The 17,369-nt window shown below is 49.2% G+C and overlaps 1 protein-coding gene across 1 annotated transcript; it reads left to right on the forward strand.

The window, feature by feature from the left end:
• The first annotated feature begins 3,537 nt into the window (after positions 1–3,537).
• Positions 3,538–4,743, forward strand: ID1 (inhibitor of DNA binding 1). The gene is made up of 2 exons (XM_053574152.1): positions 3,538–4,069; positions 4,294–4,743. Exons 1-2 carry the CDS (start codon positions 3,647–3,649, stop codon positions 4,333–4,335), a joined length of 465 nt encoding a protein of 154 aa, XP_053430127.1. The 5' UTR covers positions 3,538–3,646; the 3' UTR covers positions 4,336–4,743.
• The last annotated feature ends 12,626 nt before the right edge of the window (positions 4,744–17,369 follow it).

Raw genomic sequence — 17,369 nt, forward strand, 5'->3', positions numbered from 1 at the left:
GTATATGGGGCCGGCGCCTTACCGACTGAGCCACAGGTGCTGCCCAAATAGTTTTTACTACTTTTTTCTTTTTTTTGCTGGGGCCAGGTTTGAACCTGCCATCTCCACTATATGGGGCTGGCACCCTACTCATTGAGCCATAGGTGCCACCCCGGGGTTTCCTTTTCTCAGGCAGGTCTCGAACACCTCAGTTCAGACAATCCACTGGCCTCGGCCTCCCAGAGTGTTAGGATTACAGGCATGGGCCACCTTTGCTCTGACAAGCAGTGGTTTTCTTAGATGATAATAAAAGCAAGATCCACTAAAATCACTGATAAGTTGGTCTTTTTTTTTTTTTTTTATGAGACAGAGTCTCAAGCTGTTGCCCTGGGTAGAGTGCCCTGGCATCATAGCTCACAACCTTCAACTCTTGGGCCCAAGAGATCCGCTTGCCTCAGTTTTTCTATTTTTTTTTTTGCTTGAACCCAAGAGTTTAAAGTTCCTGTGAGATATGCTGTCACGGCACTCTATCAAGGGTGACAAAGTAAGACTGTCTCAAAAAAAGAAATGAAAACCAGCTGGGCGTGGTGGCAGGTGCCCCGTCGTCCTGGTTATTTGGGAGGCTGAGGCATGAGGATCACTTGAGCCCAGGAATTTGAGGTTGCTGTGAGCTATGACACCATGGCATTCTACCCAGGGTGACAGAGTAAGACTCTGTCTCAAATTTTATTTTTTTGAGACAGAGTCTCTAGTCGCCCTCAGTAGAGTGCTGTGCTTTCATTGCTTACAGCAACCTCAAACTCTTGAGCTTAAGCAGTTCTCTTGCCTCAGCCTCCCAAGTAGCTGGGACTACAGGCGCCTACCACAAAGCCTGGCTATTTTTTAGAGATGGGGTCTTGCTCTGGCTCAGCCTGGTCACGAACCTGTGAGCTCAAGCAAGCCATCTTCTTTGGCTTCCCAGAGTGCTACGATTAACAGGCCCTCTGTCTCAAATTTAAAAAAAAAAAAAAAAAAAAAAATTCAGTTTGGTGCCTGTAGCTCAGCACCAAAGGTGCCAGCCACGTGCACTGGTGGATTCAAACCCAGCCCCAGCCTGCCAAACAATGACAACTACAACCAAAAAAAATAGTAGGGTGTTTTGGCGGGCGCCCAGCTACTTGGGAGGCTAAGAGACTCACTTAAGCCCAAGAGTTTGAGGTTGCTGTGAGCTGTGACACCAGAGCACTCACTCTACCAAGGGTGACACAGTGAGACTCTGCCTCAAAAAAATTTTTTTTCACTTCTAGATACATGTATACTTAGGAGCAATGTGTTTGTTTTGTTACATGCAAGAGGTCCTACCGTGATCCCTCCATCTATCACTTGCTTTTTCCATTAACAGCAAGATCTAAATATCTCTCAGAGCCACACTTCCCAGAGACTGCATAGGCAGGTCTCCGTATTGATGGTCCATTCATAGTTTATGTTAAAGCCACTGTGTATAGACATTCGGGTTATTTCTATTTGTCCTCTGAGAAACATCTTTTGGGCTCATCTGTGTAAGTTTCTCTGGATTTGATTGCAGCATACAGAATTGCTGAGTCAATTAATAAATCCTCAGTGATTAATTAACATTGTAATTTCCTCTGGTTGATCATCAAAATTTTCAGCAATGCTTTTGTGCAGCAAAACTTTCTTGCCCATCAGTAGAAGATTGCTAAAGAAGGCCTAGAAATTTGGAGAGTGGTGGGGTGTATAGTAAGGGGATGAGGAATCTAATAGCTAATTGATCATGTCTCTCTCTTTTGAAGCTGGTCTCTGATCAGTCTTCCCGGTTTCCTGATGGTGGAGGCAGTGGGCTGATTTGTTTACTTCTCTAAATTTCTGCGGGAAAACAGAACCTGATGTAGCCAGTGAATTAATTGTCGGGGGAAGAAGACCATAACAACACCCTCCCTTATGGGAGCACAGCATTTTAGTCTTGCTAATACCGTATGGCCTTGGGACCCTCTGAGCCTCAGTTTCCCCACCTGTGGCATGTCTATGGCTCTGGAGTCAGAATACCTGCCCTTTGCAGGAAAGGACTTAATTACAGTTATGTGTCTTTTTAATATTAATGCAGCCATTACAACTACTGTGGTTCTTTGGGTTTTTTTTAAGACTCAGTTTCCTTCTTTGTATAAAAAACCAGTTTCCTCTCTTTATGGGTGTGGAAAGGACTACAAAAGAAAATAAAGAGAAACTTTTCATACAGTGCCTGGCAAGAAGAATAGTCCCTTAAACATTAGGGCTTAGAGAGAGCATGCGACTCACCTAAATTCACCTAGCAGCAGAGTTGGTATAGGAATTCATGCCTCTTTCCTCAGGCCCGAAGGGGGGAGCTGGGGCGGGGAGGAGCGGTGAAGAAATTCTCTAGTGGTCCAAGCTGTGGGCCCGGGTAGGGAGACTTGCAGGTGTGGGACCGAGAGGTAAGGTGACCCTTACCCAGCTAATATGCTTGCAAGGAGCGCATTCCCAGGCCCCCCGCCCGGGGTCTGCAGGTGATTGGCTAGGGGAGCAAAGGAACGCTCTAGCCCAGTTTGCCGTCTCCATAGCGACCGCCCGCGCGGCGCCAGCTTGACAGCCCGTCCGGATTTTATGAATGGGTGACGTCACGGGCCTGGCGTCTAACGGTCTGAGCTGCTTGCTCAGCCGCTGACACAGACCAGCTCGGGAAGGGGGGTGGGTAGACTTTAGCTTCGCAGCTGCTGCGCTGTGGGAGACCCTGCTCTGAGGTCTTTTGAGGGGGGCGCGGGGGGAAATCCAACCAAAAAAGGGAGAAAAATTAAAAATCACTAGTTGCTTAAGATTCAGGGAATTTTTGCCAGGATGCAAATTCAGGGTAGAATAGGATGCAGCCTCCCTTCACTGCGCTCCTTCTATCTAGTTCAGGTCCCAGCCCCTAACCTTGGAAGACTTTACCAAATTAACTGTTCCCACCCGAAGGGATTAGGGTAGGCCCTCTGGTACCAAGGACATTAACGCTAACCTGCGGTAAGTGATAAAGAGAAACTAGCCTTGGGGAGCACAGGGTAATGAAGGGTCCCCGTTAATTTTCTGTCCTGATATTTGGAGACCAGGGTCCTAGACCAGAGTAATTTTCCAAGAGGATCCATCCGAAAACCCAGATTTGTCCTGGGCTTTCTGGGAAACCCAAAGCAAGCGGCTTCTCCGTCGGGGCCTCAGTTTCACTCATCTGTGAAATGGAACTGGAGAGGTGAGAAAATGAACCTGGGAAAACTGATTCCTGAGGTCTTTGCGTTACTGGCAATACCACCTGAGCTTCTTTGCCTCCTTTCTAAAGAGCCCAAGGTAGGCCTCGCATCCTTCAGCTGCCCTGCCCCTTGCTCTTCACCCACCCTCTATAACTTGGATCTCCCTTCCACCAACGCGAGGTTGCGCTGGTTGGGTTGGAGGTGGGGCCCGAGAGCGCGCGAGGGCACGCCTCCATGCTTCCTATTGGCTGCTTTTGAACGTTCTGAGCCCACCCTCTGGGGGGGGCCGCGACCTCTTTATAAAAGACGAGCTGTGGCGCTTGGCTCTAGCATTTTAAGGTCGTCTTCTTTTGCCAGTAGTGTCTTTAGATAACGTTCAGCTCCCACGTTTTCCAGGCCTAGCTTGTTTTCTGTTTTAACCCGAAATCAGGATCATGAAGGTCGCCAGTGGCAGCGCCACGGCCGCCGCGGGCCCCAGCTGTGCGCTGAAGGCGGGAAAGACTGCAGGCGGTGCGGGCGAGGTTGTACGCTGTCTGTCGGAGCAGAGCGTGGCCATCTCGCGCTGCGCGGGCGGCGCCGGGGCACGTCTGCCAGCTCTGCTGGACGAGCAGCAGGTGAACGTGTTGCTCTACGACATGAACGGCTGCTACTCACGCCTCAAGGAGTTGGTGCCCACCTTGCCCCAGAACCGCAAGGTGAGCAAGGTGGAGATCCTCCAGCACGTTATCGACTACATCAGAGACCTACAGTTGGAACTGAACTCGGAATCCGAAGTCGGTACCCCAGCTGGCCGTGGGCTGCCGGTCCGGGCTCCGCTCAGCACCCTCAACGGCGAGATCAGCGCCCTGGCGGCCGAGGTGAGGTCCGAATTGGAGCACTGGATCGTTCTCCTACCACTGGGGAAACTGAGGCGAGGGGGGGGCTTGCACTCTGTACATTCTGTCCTTTCTGGCACCTGGCTGTCCGGGGATGCCCAAAGAGACCATAAAACACCCATGTTGTCTCTGGGCAAAGGGACTCTGCTGCGCTTGCAACCTTAATCCCTCCAACCTGCCTCTCACTTTTCCCTTGTTTTTTCCAGGCCGCTTGTGTTCCAGCGGATGATCGCATCTTGTGTCGCTGAAGCGCCTGCCCCAGGGACCGGCGAACCCCAGCCCTTCATGGGGCAAGAGAAATAAGTGTTCTCGGGTCCGCCCAAGCTCCTCTCCGGAACTAGGGGGCAACAAGACAGATCGGGAGCCATTGGGCCCTTCCTGGATCCAGCCCAGGGTTGGTGGACTGAGGAGAAGGGGCCCGACCCTCTTGGCACACTTACCAGTCACCAGAGACTTGAGGGGGGATCTCCCCCGTGTGTTTCTATTTTTTGAAAAGCAGACGTTTTAAAAAATGGTCACGTTTCGTGCTTCTCAGATTTCTGAGGAAATTGCTTTGTATTGTATATTACAATGATCACCGACTGAGAATATTGTTTTACAATAGTTCTGGGGTGTGTGTTTTTGTTGTTGTTATTAAACAAATAACTTTAAATGGTAAAGTTGCTGTGAATGATTGGACTAAGAGGAGAGGGCCCTGAGCTGGGATTTGACCCCTGACCTTCACAGCTGGTGCTGGGAGGAGGAGAACTGGAGGGTCACATCTGGACTGTTGCTTTTACCGGCCTGAACGTTTCCGGTGTCTTTTAACCCTCACCCTCCACCCCCAATCCTTGGCCGTTTTCCTGCTCCCCAATGTCATAAAATTAAATACTCTAGATCTCTTAGGGTTTCTCAAAGTGGTCATTAGGCCATCTGGATCACCTGGGGAGGTTGTTAAAATGCAGATGAACCTTCCAAGGCTTTGAGTTGGGAAGTATTATTGAACAAGCCAGTTAATTTTGAGAACCAGGTCCCTGGACCACCCACTTCTTATGGATATAGTAGGAAGTGAGATCCAGTGGAAAGGGACTTGCCCAGGGTGACAGCTTGTCTGAAGTAGCACTAATGCCCATTTCCTAGTAGGAAGTTCCTTCCCCTTTGGGAGCCTCATCCTGGATCCCAGGAGGCTGCCCTGGGGCTCCTGGCTTGTCCTAGTGGGTGAGCGACTTGGCAGGGCCAGACTGGGCACAGCTGCTGGACCACCTGCAGTGGGTCCAGACTCAGCTCCCTCTCCTTGGCCTCCCTCTGCCTGCAGCTCAAACCTCTATTCCCCCAGGGCTAATGCGTAGGCTCTGAGCAGTGGTGTGAGTCTCTTGTCCCCAGCTCCTGAGCAGGAAAAAGATGTCATTGGCAAGGGTCTATCTTCCTGAACATGTATGTGGGGTTGTACTAACACGGGAGGGCACATGACTGTCTGGGCCTGTGAGTATAATGTGAGTGAACTGGTAGTTCCCCTGCCCCCCAGCCATGGGGCTTGGTCATCTATTGATGGCAGGCCTGGGGTGTAAATAAGGATATGCTTGGGTGTGTGCAGAAGAGCAAATGGGAACCACATACGTTCTGCAGATGAGTGTGCAACTTCCAGTTGTTTGGGCTGGTGTATTCTACTGTGAGCATCTGGGCATGGATGGGTTCTTATGTCCGTGGGCCACAGATCCACACTTGAGTTTCCATGTGTAATTGTTCTGTAGAAGGGTTGACAGTCTGCCGGTCCCTGAGGGGGTGGGGGCATCTGTGTTTTGACAAACCCTTCTTCAAAAGTTCGAATACCTACTCCCTGGGCAGTTACTAGGCCCTGGAGACACTAACTTTCAAGTATCTCTGCCAGGTCAACTCCCATGTATCACATATGGAGAAACTGAGTCTCAGAAAGGGCAAAGCATTTGTCCCAGAGGGGGTAAGGACTATTAATACACTTTGTTAATAAACACAATAGAATAAAATAAATAGCAACCTAGTAGCAGGGGCCTGATTCTATGCTCAACCCTGAGAAAAGAATTTTTATCTGTGGAATGTTAAGTCGTTTTAATTATCAGGCCCAGAGAAACATTTGAGACCTCAATCAGTCCCTACTCTCTCCCCTTTGAGCTGTGTATTCATCTCTTGAAACTACTTACTATTGCTACCAGTAGCTACAAATTAATAATGTCACACCAGACACTATAACTCCTCCAATCGCTAGGTTATAGCCAATCGCTAATCAATGTTATTTCTCTAAACCAAGGAGAATTTCTGGCAAACAACTTTGTATCAGCCCATTTCCTGTCCCCCTTTTGCCTTTAAAAATCCACTTGTAGGGCGGCGCCTGTGGCTCAAGGAGTAGGGCGCCGGTCCCATATGCCGGAGGTGGCGGGTTCAAACCCAGCCCCGGCCAAAAAAATCACACACAAAAAAAAAAAATCCACTTGTAACTGCTGCTAATCAGTGTGTATATTCAGGGCAATTTAAATCTATGCTCGCGGGTTGCAACGTTCAACACTTGGCCCAAGTAACTCTCTACTTGTATTAATTTTGCCTCAGCCTCTTCGGTTTAGGTCGATAACCCTTCACAGAAAGGATTTCATGTGGGCTAAAGGCAGAATTCTGATCTTGGCAGAAGAAACAAGCTCAGAGAAGGGATGAACAAAATCAAAATTAACTGTTATTTATTGAGCACTAACCTTAAGCCAGGTACCACTGGCTTCGCAAGCATTTTATGGACTTCACCAAAGAACATAGTATTTGTGGGTAAATTATGTCCTTTGCTACCCTTCCCACCCCACGGCTGTTTTATAGTGCCCACCTCAGTGAACTGCAGTACAGTATAAATTAAATCAAATGAAGCACTTAGCATAGTGCCTGGCACGGAGCGTTTGATAAATTATAAATTATAGTTAATAATTGTCGCCCGTGTGTCCTTGGAAGCACACGTGTGCGCCCACTCCCTCCCACGTATGGGCCCCCTCCGGCAGCCCACCCACTGGGTCATGGGCGAGGTGGCGGGTCCCACCTTCCCCTCCCCCCCCGCGCACTCCTACATTGCGGGGCCTTCTTCCAGGAGAGGAAGGGGCAGCGGCGGGCCTCAGGGCCACCTCCCCCGCCATTCAGGCGCACTCTGGATTCCACGTTTCCCTCTTTTCCCCTTTGGCCCGGGCCCAGCCCATCTGGAGGCCGGCTCGGCGGCGGCCTGGGAGCGTTTCCATCAGCTGGGCCCGAGGAATGCGGAGCTATTTAACCTGAGCATCCCCAGGTGTACGGAGGCGCCTGGCTGTCTGGGGCCCGCAGTCTTTGGCACCGCCGCGCTAGACAAACAGCGCCGCCCCCGCCCTGCCCCTCCGCCCGCAGCTGCAGCCGGGCCTGGGAACCGGCGGGCGCCGGCGGCTTGCATAAGAGGCTCGGGGCCGGGCGGAGGGAGGGGGACAGAGGCTGTGTGTGTGTGTAGAGCACACAAAACCCTGCTCCTTTGGAAATCATTAACGCCTTAACCCTTCCTGGACTGGGCGCAGCCAAGAGCCAGGGTGGAAAACATAGAGAAACACCGGGAAGAAGTTTCCTGGGCACTGCCTGTGGGCCTGAGACCTGAAGTACTTTTTATTTTACTTAACAAACACTAACAGCGCTCTTCGGTAGTACGCTCTTTATAAAGTATCAGTTCATTTAAATCCTGAGAATTTATTGGGACCAGTCCTTATTATAAAAATAGTAGCAACAATAATAAGTTAATATTTTAGTTGAAAGGCAGGTTGAACACAGAGAATCAGCCTTTTTTTTTTTTTTTTTTGCAGTTTTTGGCCAGGGCTGGGCTTGAACCCACCACCTCTGGCATATGGGGCCAGTGCCCTAACCCTTTGAGCCACAGGCACCGCCCTTTATTTTATTTTTTTTTTCTTTTTTTAAGAGAGGGTCTTGCTCTGTTGCCCAGGCTGGAGTACAGTGGTATCATGATAATTCAGTATAACCTTAAATTCTTGGGTTCAAGCCATCCTTCAGCCTCAGTTTCCTGTGTAGATGGGATTTACAGGTGCACACCACAACACTTGGCTACTTTTTGTGTGGTCAGGGGTCTCACTGTGCTGCCTAGGTTGGTCTTCAATGCCTGAACTCAAGGGATCCTTTTACCTCTGCCTACCAAAGTCCTAGCCTGGCTAGAACCAGCCTTGATGCTCATCACTTTACTTATCTGACTCTCTTTTCTCATCTGAAAAATGGGCTTCATAACTTGGGTCTTAAGGATCAGTTGAACTGATAGACATTGAAAAGCTCAGCCCCTTTCTCTGGCTTGTGGTAGATACTTTCACATGTGTTAGAATCAAGTGTTTTGCTTTTCTTTTTGGTTTTTGGCCGGGGCTGGGTTTGAACCCACCACCTCTGGCATATGGGACCGGCGCCCTACTCCTTGAGCCACAGGCGCCGCCCAGAATCAAGTGTTTTGATGCCTTACTAAGGGATTGTTTCAACAAGCCCCATCAGGCATGTGGGCCCATTGCTTTTCAGATGAGAACTGCAGAAAGGGAAAGAGACCCACTCAAGGTCACACTGGGACACTGACTTTCAAAAATCAGCCCTGAACACCTCAGGCTTGAGAGTCTTCATGTTCCTACAATATGTTCAGTATAGCCTTTTGTCCTATTTCCAATTAAAATAATACCTGGTTATTTATTTTTTAAAAGCATAAACCACATAAATGCAAGGCATATATGCAAATCACAATTTTTGCAACCCACGTTTTGGCATTTCTTAGTTTAAAAAAATCTAATCAGAGCGGGCGGCACCTGTGGCTCAGTCGGTAAGGTGCGGGCCCCATATACCGAGAGTGGCGGGTTCAAACCCGGCCCCCGGCTGAACTGCACCCAAAAAATAGCTGGGTGTTGTGGCGGGCGCCTGTAGTCTCAGCTACTCGGGAGGCTGAGGCAAGAGAATTGCTTAAGCCCAGGAGTTGGAGGTTGCTGTGAGCTGTGTGATGCCATGGCACTCTATCGAGGGCGATAAAGTGAGACTGTCTCTACAAAAAAAAAAAAAAATCTAATCAGAGCCTAGAAAGATGGAAATGGCCACCTCCAGGTCATTGGTCATTGGTCATTCTCAGAGGTCCTTGGTCAGGTCCTGTGTGACCTGGTTCTGAGATCTCAGACTGGTCACACAGGGAGGAAGCCAAGTGGAAACCAATCAAACTCTGTGGAAAGGTCTGACTCTGTCCTGGAGGCTGAGGGGTCATTAGATTCTGACTTCTGGAAGCACCACACCACTCCCCAGGGGCCAGGGATGCTTCACACACAAATATCAACCTTACACCTGCCCGTCTGAGTCATTTCAACCTGAGAGCTGGCTTGATTAGGGGTGGGGTGCCACTGGATCCCCCTACAAGGTATCTCCTGAGTCCAAAGCCCAGCCCTAGAACTTTCTTCATGCCAGTCATTCTTATTGAGTACCAGGACATGCTAGCCAGTGAAGGCTCCCTGCCTCCCAGGTTACACACAGCAGGGCTTCCAGTGGCAGGCAGGCATCAGCCCCCAACCTGGCTGCTAGAGTGAAAGGAGGTGAGTCAGAGGGCCAGGCCTGGAGCTGGGCGAGGCTGGGGCCAGGGTGCGGGCAGGCAGTGCTTTCCCGGAAAGGGAAGGGAAGAGGAAACCAGAAGGCCAGGAAGAGCTCAGGGAGAGGGCAGGGCCACTCTTATCTCCCTGACCTGCCCGTCCTTGGCTGGTGCTACTTCCTGCCCCAACTCTTGCAAAACCTCCTTCCCAGCGCTGCCCCCAAGAGGGGTGCCCCAGGCCGGTACAGCATTGCATCAGGGCCTTGTGCAAAGGGGGTTAAAGGGAGGATAGTGGCTGGGGCCAAGAGGAGGTGAGGTGAAGCAGAAGCTGGTTCTGGGCCCAGTGACACTTTTGATTGGGCACTTGGCTTCACCATTCTGTCAGCATTCCTAGCTTTGAAATCGATGTTATATTCATTATTCTGAGGTTTCAGTGATATCACCCCAAACCCATGCACTAAACCATCTCTACCTGGAAAACTACCAGCCCAAATGGATTCATTCAAGAAATAGTTATAAAGCTTCTACAATAAGGCTAGGAACAGGGCTGCAGAAGCTAACAATTCAGGGCAGTGCCTGTGGTTCAGTGGGTAGGGTGCTGGCCCCATATACTGAGGGTGGTGGGTTCAAACCTGGCCCTGGCCAAACTGCAACAAAAAAATACCCGGGTGTTGTGGCGGGTGCCTGTAGTCCTAGCTACTTAGGAGGCTGAGGCAGGAGAATCGCTTAAGCCCAAAAGTTTGAGGTTGCTGTGAGCTGTGAAGTCATTGCACTCTACCAAGGGCAACATAGTGAGACTGTCTCAAAAAAAAAATTAAGGGCAGCGCCTGCGGCTCAACAGAGTAGGGCGCTGGCCCCATATGCTGGAGGTGGCAGGTTCAAACCAGCCCTGGCCAAAAGCTAAAAAAAAAAAAGAAGCAGCAGCTAACAATACAGGTAAAAATCCTTGTCCTCTTGAAACTTCCATACTTAGTGGAAGACAGTAAGTATTTATATGTGTAATCAGAGGTGCATTTTTACCTGGAAATTACTAAAGCTTAAACTTCAAGGCTCCTAATCTTTACCTGGAAAGAGCTCTGGCCATGTGTTCATATGTTTTTTGTGTATTTTGCAAAATTCACAAAATGTTCTTTTCATGAGAGGCACCACAAAACCTAGGTACTCCCATTTATTATTTTGTTTTACTTTTTGAGACAGAGTCTCTGTCACCCTGGGTAGAGTGCCGTGGAGTCGTAGCTCACAACCACTTCAAACTCATAGGTTCAGGAGATCCTCTTGCCTCCCAAGTAGCCCCAAGTAGCTGGGATTACAGACACCCACCACACAAGTTGGCTAGTTGGGGTCTCCTTCTTGCTCAGGCTGGTCTCAAACTCCTTTTTTTTTAGAGACAGAGTCTCACTGTACCGCCCTCGGGTAGAGTGCCGTGGCATCACACGGCTCACAGCAACCTCTAACTCTTGGGCTTACACGATTCTCTTGCCTCAGCCTCCCGAGCAGCTGGGACTACAGGCGCCCGCCACAACGCCCCGCTATTTTTTTAATGCAGTTTGGCCGGGGCTAGGTTTGAACCCGCCACCCTCGGCATATGGGGCCGGCGCCCTATTCACTGAGCCACAGGTGCCGCCCTGCAACTTCAAACTCTTAAGTGATTATCTTGCCTCAGTCTCCCAAGTAACTAGGACTACAGTCGCCCCCCACAACACCCGGCTATTTTTTGGTTGTAGTTGTCGTTGTTGTTTGGCAGGCCCAGGCTGAGTTCGAACCTGCCAGCTCTGGTGTATGTGGCTGGCGCCGTAGCCGCTGAGCTAAGGGAGCAGAGCTGTGGTCTCAAAATCTTGACCTCAAGTGATCCATCCGTCTTGAACTTCCAGAGTGGATTATAGGCATGAGCTACCATGCCAGACAGGTACTCCTATTTATAGGTAGTGGAGACAGAGCAGGGTCTAAATTTGAAAGAATGGCTGCAGATGACAGTGAAGAACCACATCTCTGGGTGATACTCATTTATTGGGTTTGAGACCCTAAGCTCTCTGAGCTGCAGGGTAGTGGTGGGAGGTGGGCCAGGGTGTTCCAGAACAGCTGAACTCTGCGCCAGCAAACACCCACCCGCTGCTCTTTCTCGCCTTCTCCAGGCCACTGGCGCCCACTCTCGAGTAGAGCCCGAGCTGCGCCAAAGCTAGCGAGAAACTTCGGTGCTAACAGAGGAGACTGTTGCCTTGGCGGCCTCTGGTGGAATTTTCAGGAACAGCAGCCAGAGCTGTGCCCGTAGTAGGAGAGTGTGTGTTTTGTGTACACGTACGGATGTAGGGAAGAATGACCAGACCCACCAAATTAAGGTAAGCGTGAAACAAAGTTTATTGAGGAAGATAAAGGTAGGTTTATAGAGAAAGAGCAAAAATTTACAAAGAGAGGTGGGTAACAAATAGAAAATATTTTGTAAATTTTTTTTAAGCTTTTGTAACGAATATTTTCGTTTGGGTTTTTGTGAGTTTTTTGACTGTGTCTTACTCTGTCACCCTGAGTATAGTGCTGTGGCATCATCCTAGCTCACAGCAGCCTCAGACTCTTGCATTCAAGCATCCTCCTGCCTCAGCCTCCCTAGTAGCTAAGACTACAGGCACCCATCATTGTGCCTGGCTAGCTCTTTTCTATTTTTTTTTTTTCCTATTTTTTTAGTAGAGACAGGGGTCTCCCTCTTGCTCAGGCTGGTTTCGAACTCTTGAGCTCAAACAATCCACTCACCTTGGCTTCCCAGAGTGCTAGCATTACAGACAGGAGCCACCATTCCCAGATGACTTTAACAAATATTTTGTAAACAAAGGTACATTTAACTACAGTTACCCCTTTTCTCTTTCTCTCTCTCTCTCTCTCTTTTTTTTTTTTTTTTTTGGTCACCCTTGCTAGAGTTCTCTGCCATCATAGCTCACAGCAACTTCTAACTCTTGGGTTCAAGTGATTCTCTTGTCCTAGCCTCTCCAGTAGCTGGGACCATAGGTGCCCACCATAATGCCTGGTTAATTTCAATCCACCTGCCTAGGCCTCCCAGAGTGCTGGGGAGACACTGCACTTGGCCTCCCATTTTCTTTCTTTCTTTCTTTTTTGAGATAGAGTCTCAAGCTGTTGCCCTGGGTAGAGTGCCCTGGTGTCACAGCTCACAGCAATCTCAAACTCTTGGGCTTAAGTGATTCTCTTGCCTCAGCGTCCCAAGTATCTGGGACTACAGGCACCACCACAACGCCCAGCTATTCTTTTGTTGCAGTTCTCGTTGTTTAGCAGGCCCGGGTGGGTTCAAACCCACCTGCCTTGATATATGTGACCGGTGCCCTAACCACTGACCTATGGGTGCCAATCGTAAAATAGTTGTTGTTTTAAGCCACCAAGTTTTGGTGTAGTTTGTTATGGAGCAATATATAGACAAAACAATCATGCTTATTTGTTTACTTACCATGTTTTCTGTCTCTACAATGAGTGTTTTATGAGACTGCTTTGTTCTTTGCCATGTGCCCACTGTTAGCACAGTGCCTAGCACATGGTTAGCACTCAGGAAATACTTGGTGAATGAATAAGTCACTGGATTAATATACCATGGAATACTATTCAGCCATAAAAAATACAGAGACTATATCTTTTTTTTTTAGACAGTGTCTCACTTTGTCACTCTGGGTACAGTGCCATGGTGTCGTAGCTCACAACAACCTGAAACTCCTCTTGCCTCAGCCTCCTGAGTAGCTGGAACCATAGTTGCCCACCACAATGCCTGGCTATTTTTTTTTTTTTTTTGAGACACAGTCTCACTTTGTCACCCTCAGTAGAGTGCTGTGGCATCACAGCTCACAGCAACCTCAAACTCTTGGGCTCAAGGGATTCTCTTGCCTCTGCCTCCCAAGTAGCTGTTCTACTACAGGTGCCCGCCACAATGCCTCGCTATTTTTTGGTTGCAGCCCTCGTTGTTTGGTGGGCACGGGCTGGATTCGAACCTATCAGCTCAGGTGTATGTGGCTGGGGCCTTAGCTGGTTGAGCCACATGCGCTGAGCTACCAGAGCCTTTTTGTTATGACAAGTGGGGGCGGTACATTGTCTATGAATGAGAACACATCTTGCTTTGTACATCTTGCTCTTGCTCTGTAAACTTATGTTCCTCTTCCTCAATAAGCTTTATTTCACACTTGCTTTACTTTGGTGGGTCTGGTAATTCTTCAGCTAGGAGCACCCCAGGAACCAAGAACACAGACAACTGCCTAAATTCCTGTAGGAACAGCTTTCTTGGAGGAGGTGAATTCAAGTAAAGGAGGCTTGGAAGACATTACTGGAAGTAACTCATGCAAAGCCTGCAGGCTGGAACGTGAGCAGTAGTGGCAGGTGGGCACTTAGTAGGCCCTCATGCCACAATAGGCTTTGGTAACCAAAGCTACACTTTTCACTTCAGCCTCCCAAAGTGCCAGCCTTGGCTGGGTGCCTGTGGCTCAAGTGGCTAAGGCACCAGCCACATACACCTGAGCTGGCGGGTTTGAATCCAGCCCGGGCCCGCCAAACAACAATGACGGCTACAACCAAAAAAATAGCCAGGCGTTGTGGCGGGCACCTGTGGTCCCAGCTACTCTGGAGGCTGTGGCAAGGGTATTGCTCAAGTTCAAGAGTTTGAGGTTGCTGTGAGCTGTGATGTCACAGCACTCTACCCAGGGTGACAGCTTGAGGCTCTGTCTCATAAAACAAAAAAGGCTCTGGTAATGGTCTGGGGTCCTTTATACCATCTAGATTGGGTCTTCTTCATAGTTCAGACATCACCATGGAACCACTTGATGGACAGTTAACATAATAATTAGCCTTAGGTTATAGTAGGTCATTTTACAAATGTTACTGTGCTGGGGCTTCCTGGCCTGTCCCTGGGGGATTCTCTGTATTCTTTTGCAGATTAGCAGGGATTCTTCCTTCTCCCAGGAGTGGCAGTTACTTAGAATAGGATTAAGATGGGCAGCAATGAGATAGGGCCTGCTCTTGTCCTTCTTCCCAGGTGGAGCAGTTGCTCCAGGAAGCACCTAGGCAGAGCACCCAATTTGTCCCTTAAGAGGGTCTCAAAGGTCCCTTGCTATCTACCTAACAGTCCAGTCTAGGAACTCTGCCAGGATCCCTTCCTGACCTCCAGAGACAAGGCCCTCCCCAGCTTGTTGATCACAGACAATGGCACAGATTCCTACGATCATCCCACTCAGAACCTATGCAGCAACGCCTTGCCCATACTGCCGCCTCCCACCCTGCAAGCAGAGCCTGTCCTCATGGTCCAGTCCTCTGATAGCCCCATCCCAAGATACCTACTATGTGTCAGGCCCTGTGCTGGGTATTCTGCTACCAGTATCTCATTACAACACCTCTACAACTCTAGAGGTCTAGACCCATAACTATCCCATTTCACCAATGAGAAAGCTGAGGCTCCAAGAGGAAAAACTAGTTCTGGATACCTGGCTGGTGAATGCTCTTCTGAGATCCACTTCATCATTCTCATCATCATCATAACATCATAATTATAATCTCTGTTGCCCTTGGTAGAGTTCCATGGCATCACAGGTCACAGCACCTCCAAACTCTTGGGCTTAAGCGATTTGCTTTCTTCAGCCTCCTGAGGCTGGATTCGAACCCTCCAGTTTTGGTGTGTGGCTGGCGCCCTAGCCACTGAGTACAGACACTGAGCCTGCCCGGCTATTTTTAGAGATGGGGCTCAGGATGGTCTCAAACCCGTGAGGCTCAGGCAATCCACCCACCACGGCCTCCCACAGTGCTAGAATTACAGGCATGAGCCACCTCGACAACTCTGGAGGTCGGATTCCTAACGATCCCATTGCACGAATGAGAAAGCTGAGGCTCCAAGAGGAAAAACTAGTTCCGAGTACCTGGCTGGCGAGTGCTTTTCTGAGATCCAATTCATCATTGTCATCATCATCATCATAACCATAACTGTAACTTATAAAGCACTGAACACGAAAGATGATAACTTTACTGAGTTAAACCGTAAGCAGAAACAGAATTTTTTTTTTTTTGTAGTTTTTGGCTGGGGCTGGGTTTGAACCCGCCCCCTCCGGCATATGGGGCTGGCGCCCTACTCCTTTGAGCCATAGGCACCACCCAAGAAACAGGATATTTTTATAGTTTCTTTCTTTCTTTCTTATTTTTTTTTTTGAGATAGGATCTCACTCTGTCACCCTGGGTGGAATGCCATGGCATCATAGTTCACAGCAACCTCAAACTCTTGGGCTCAAGAGATTCTCTTGCCTTGTTACACCTGAAGCGAGTGGAATAGAGAAACGTCAGCACATTAAGTCCAAATTAAGCAAGGGTCCTTTATTGATCGGCTGGGCCGAGAGCAGACTCACACCTCAAAGTCTCTTGATCCCTAGAAGCAGGGGAGTGGTGGAAACCTTTTATAAGGGGCTTTCGGTAGGAGGAGAATCCTTAATGCCAGCCAAATTTGACAAGAGCCAACACCTGGTAAGGGGAAGCCTCACAAGAGGAAGCTGGGGTTTTGCAGTTATCACTAAACTCTTTTAGCTGAGCTTCCTGTCTTAAAGGGGGAATGTTGAAAACCCCCAGCAAGATGGAGTTGGGGCATAACATTCCCCCGGGTCTTATGTCTGAGTCAAACCCTTGACTCTTGGTCTGAGTCTTGCTTGCTTACCCCTACTTAATATGGGGATCGGGGTTGTAGACATAACCAACAATCAAAAGCTAAATCTGGCTGAGTTACATTTAAAGATGATGCATATCATTTAACATACTTAACAGAATAGAAAGCAAAGGTGTTACAGTGGGTCATTCAATTGTACAAGTGGCCCCACTGGTCTTAGGTGGCTCCTGGGCGGCACATTTAACTATATTGGGCTAGCCTGTACGGGAAAGAAATGAAGATTTGAACAGTCTTAGTTTGAGAGGGTTTTCTCCTGGGACCGCTGTCCATTGGGCTCTGCTGTCTTCTTTGGTCTTCTTCACCTGGGTGTGGTGTCTGCATGCTGACAAACCATCGCCTCTCGAAGCCATAGGGGTGGTGAAGATGCCAGTGAAGGAGTCCTTCCATTTTGGAGTGAGGCCTTCTTTCTGGAATGACTTAACATACACTTGATCTTCAGGCCGGGCACTTTTGGAGTCATTTTTGGTCCCTCTGGGGTCCCAGTAAGTATCTCAAATCTGGGGGTGGATGTCCCTCTGGATCTGGGAGAGGGACTGGAGTTACTTTAAAAGAGTATCGTTAGTTATGTCTGCTAACTGAGGGTACACCAGGGAGCAGAAGGGGAGGTCTCCTGTACATGATTTCATAAGGAGTAAAATCCGCTCTATACGGAGTACACCTTGCTCTGAGAATTACTAAGGGCAGGATCTCTGCCCACTTTCCACTGGTTTCATTAATGAGTTTAGTTAAAATCTCTTTAGGGTCCAATTCATTCTTTCTTTTTTTTTTTTTTGTAGAGACAGAGTTTCACTTTATGGCCCTCAGTAGAGTGCCATGGCATCACACAGCTCACAGCAACCTCCAACTCCTGGGCTTAAGCGATTCTCTTGCCTCAGCCTCCCGAGTAGCTGGGACTACAGGTGCCCGCCACAACGTCCAGCTATTTTTTGGTTGCAGTTCAGCCGGGGCTGGGCTTGAACCCACAACCCTCGGTATATGGGGCCGGCACCTTCCCAACTGAGCCACAGGCGCCGCCCCAATTCATTCTTTCTACTTGTCCTGAGCTTTGGGGCCAGTGG

This window comes from Nycticebus coucang, chromosome 21 (genome assembly GCF_027406575.1).
Source record: "Nycticebus coucang isolate mNycCou1 chromosome 21, mNycCou1.pri, whole genome shotgun sequence".
NCBI lineage: Eukaryota > Metazoa > Chordata > Mammalia > Primates > Lorisidae > Nycticebus > Nycticebus coucang.

Excerpts from the sequence above, each read along its gene's own strand:
- ID1 (XM_053574152.1), top strand. The coding sequence starts at position 3,647 with ATGAAGGTCGCCAGTGGCAGCGCCACGGCCGCCGCGGGCCCCAGCTGT. Across the intron at positions 4,070-4,293 it reads TCAGCGCCCTGGCGGCCGAG|GCCGCTTGTGTTCCAGCGGA; the intron begins GTGAGGTCCGAA and ends TGTTTTTTCCAG.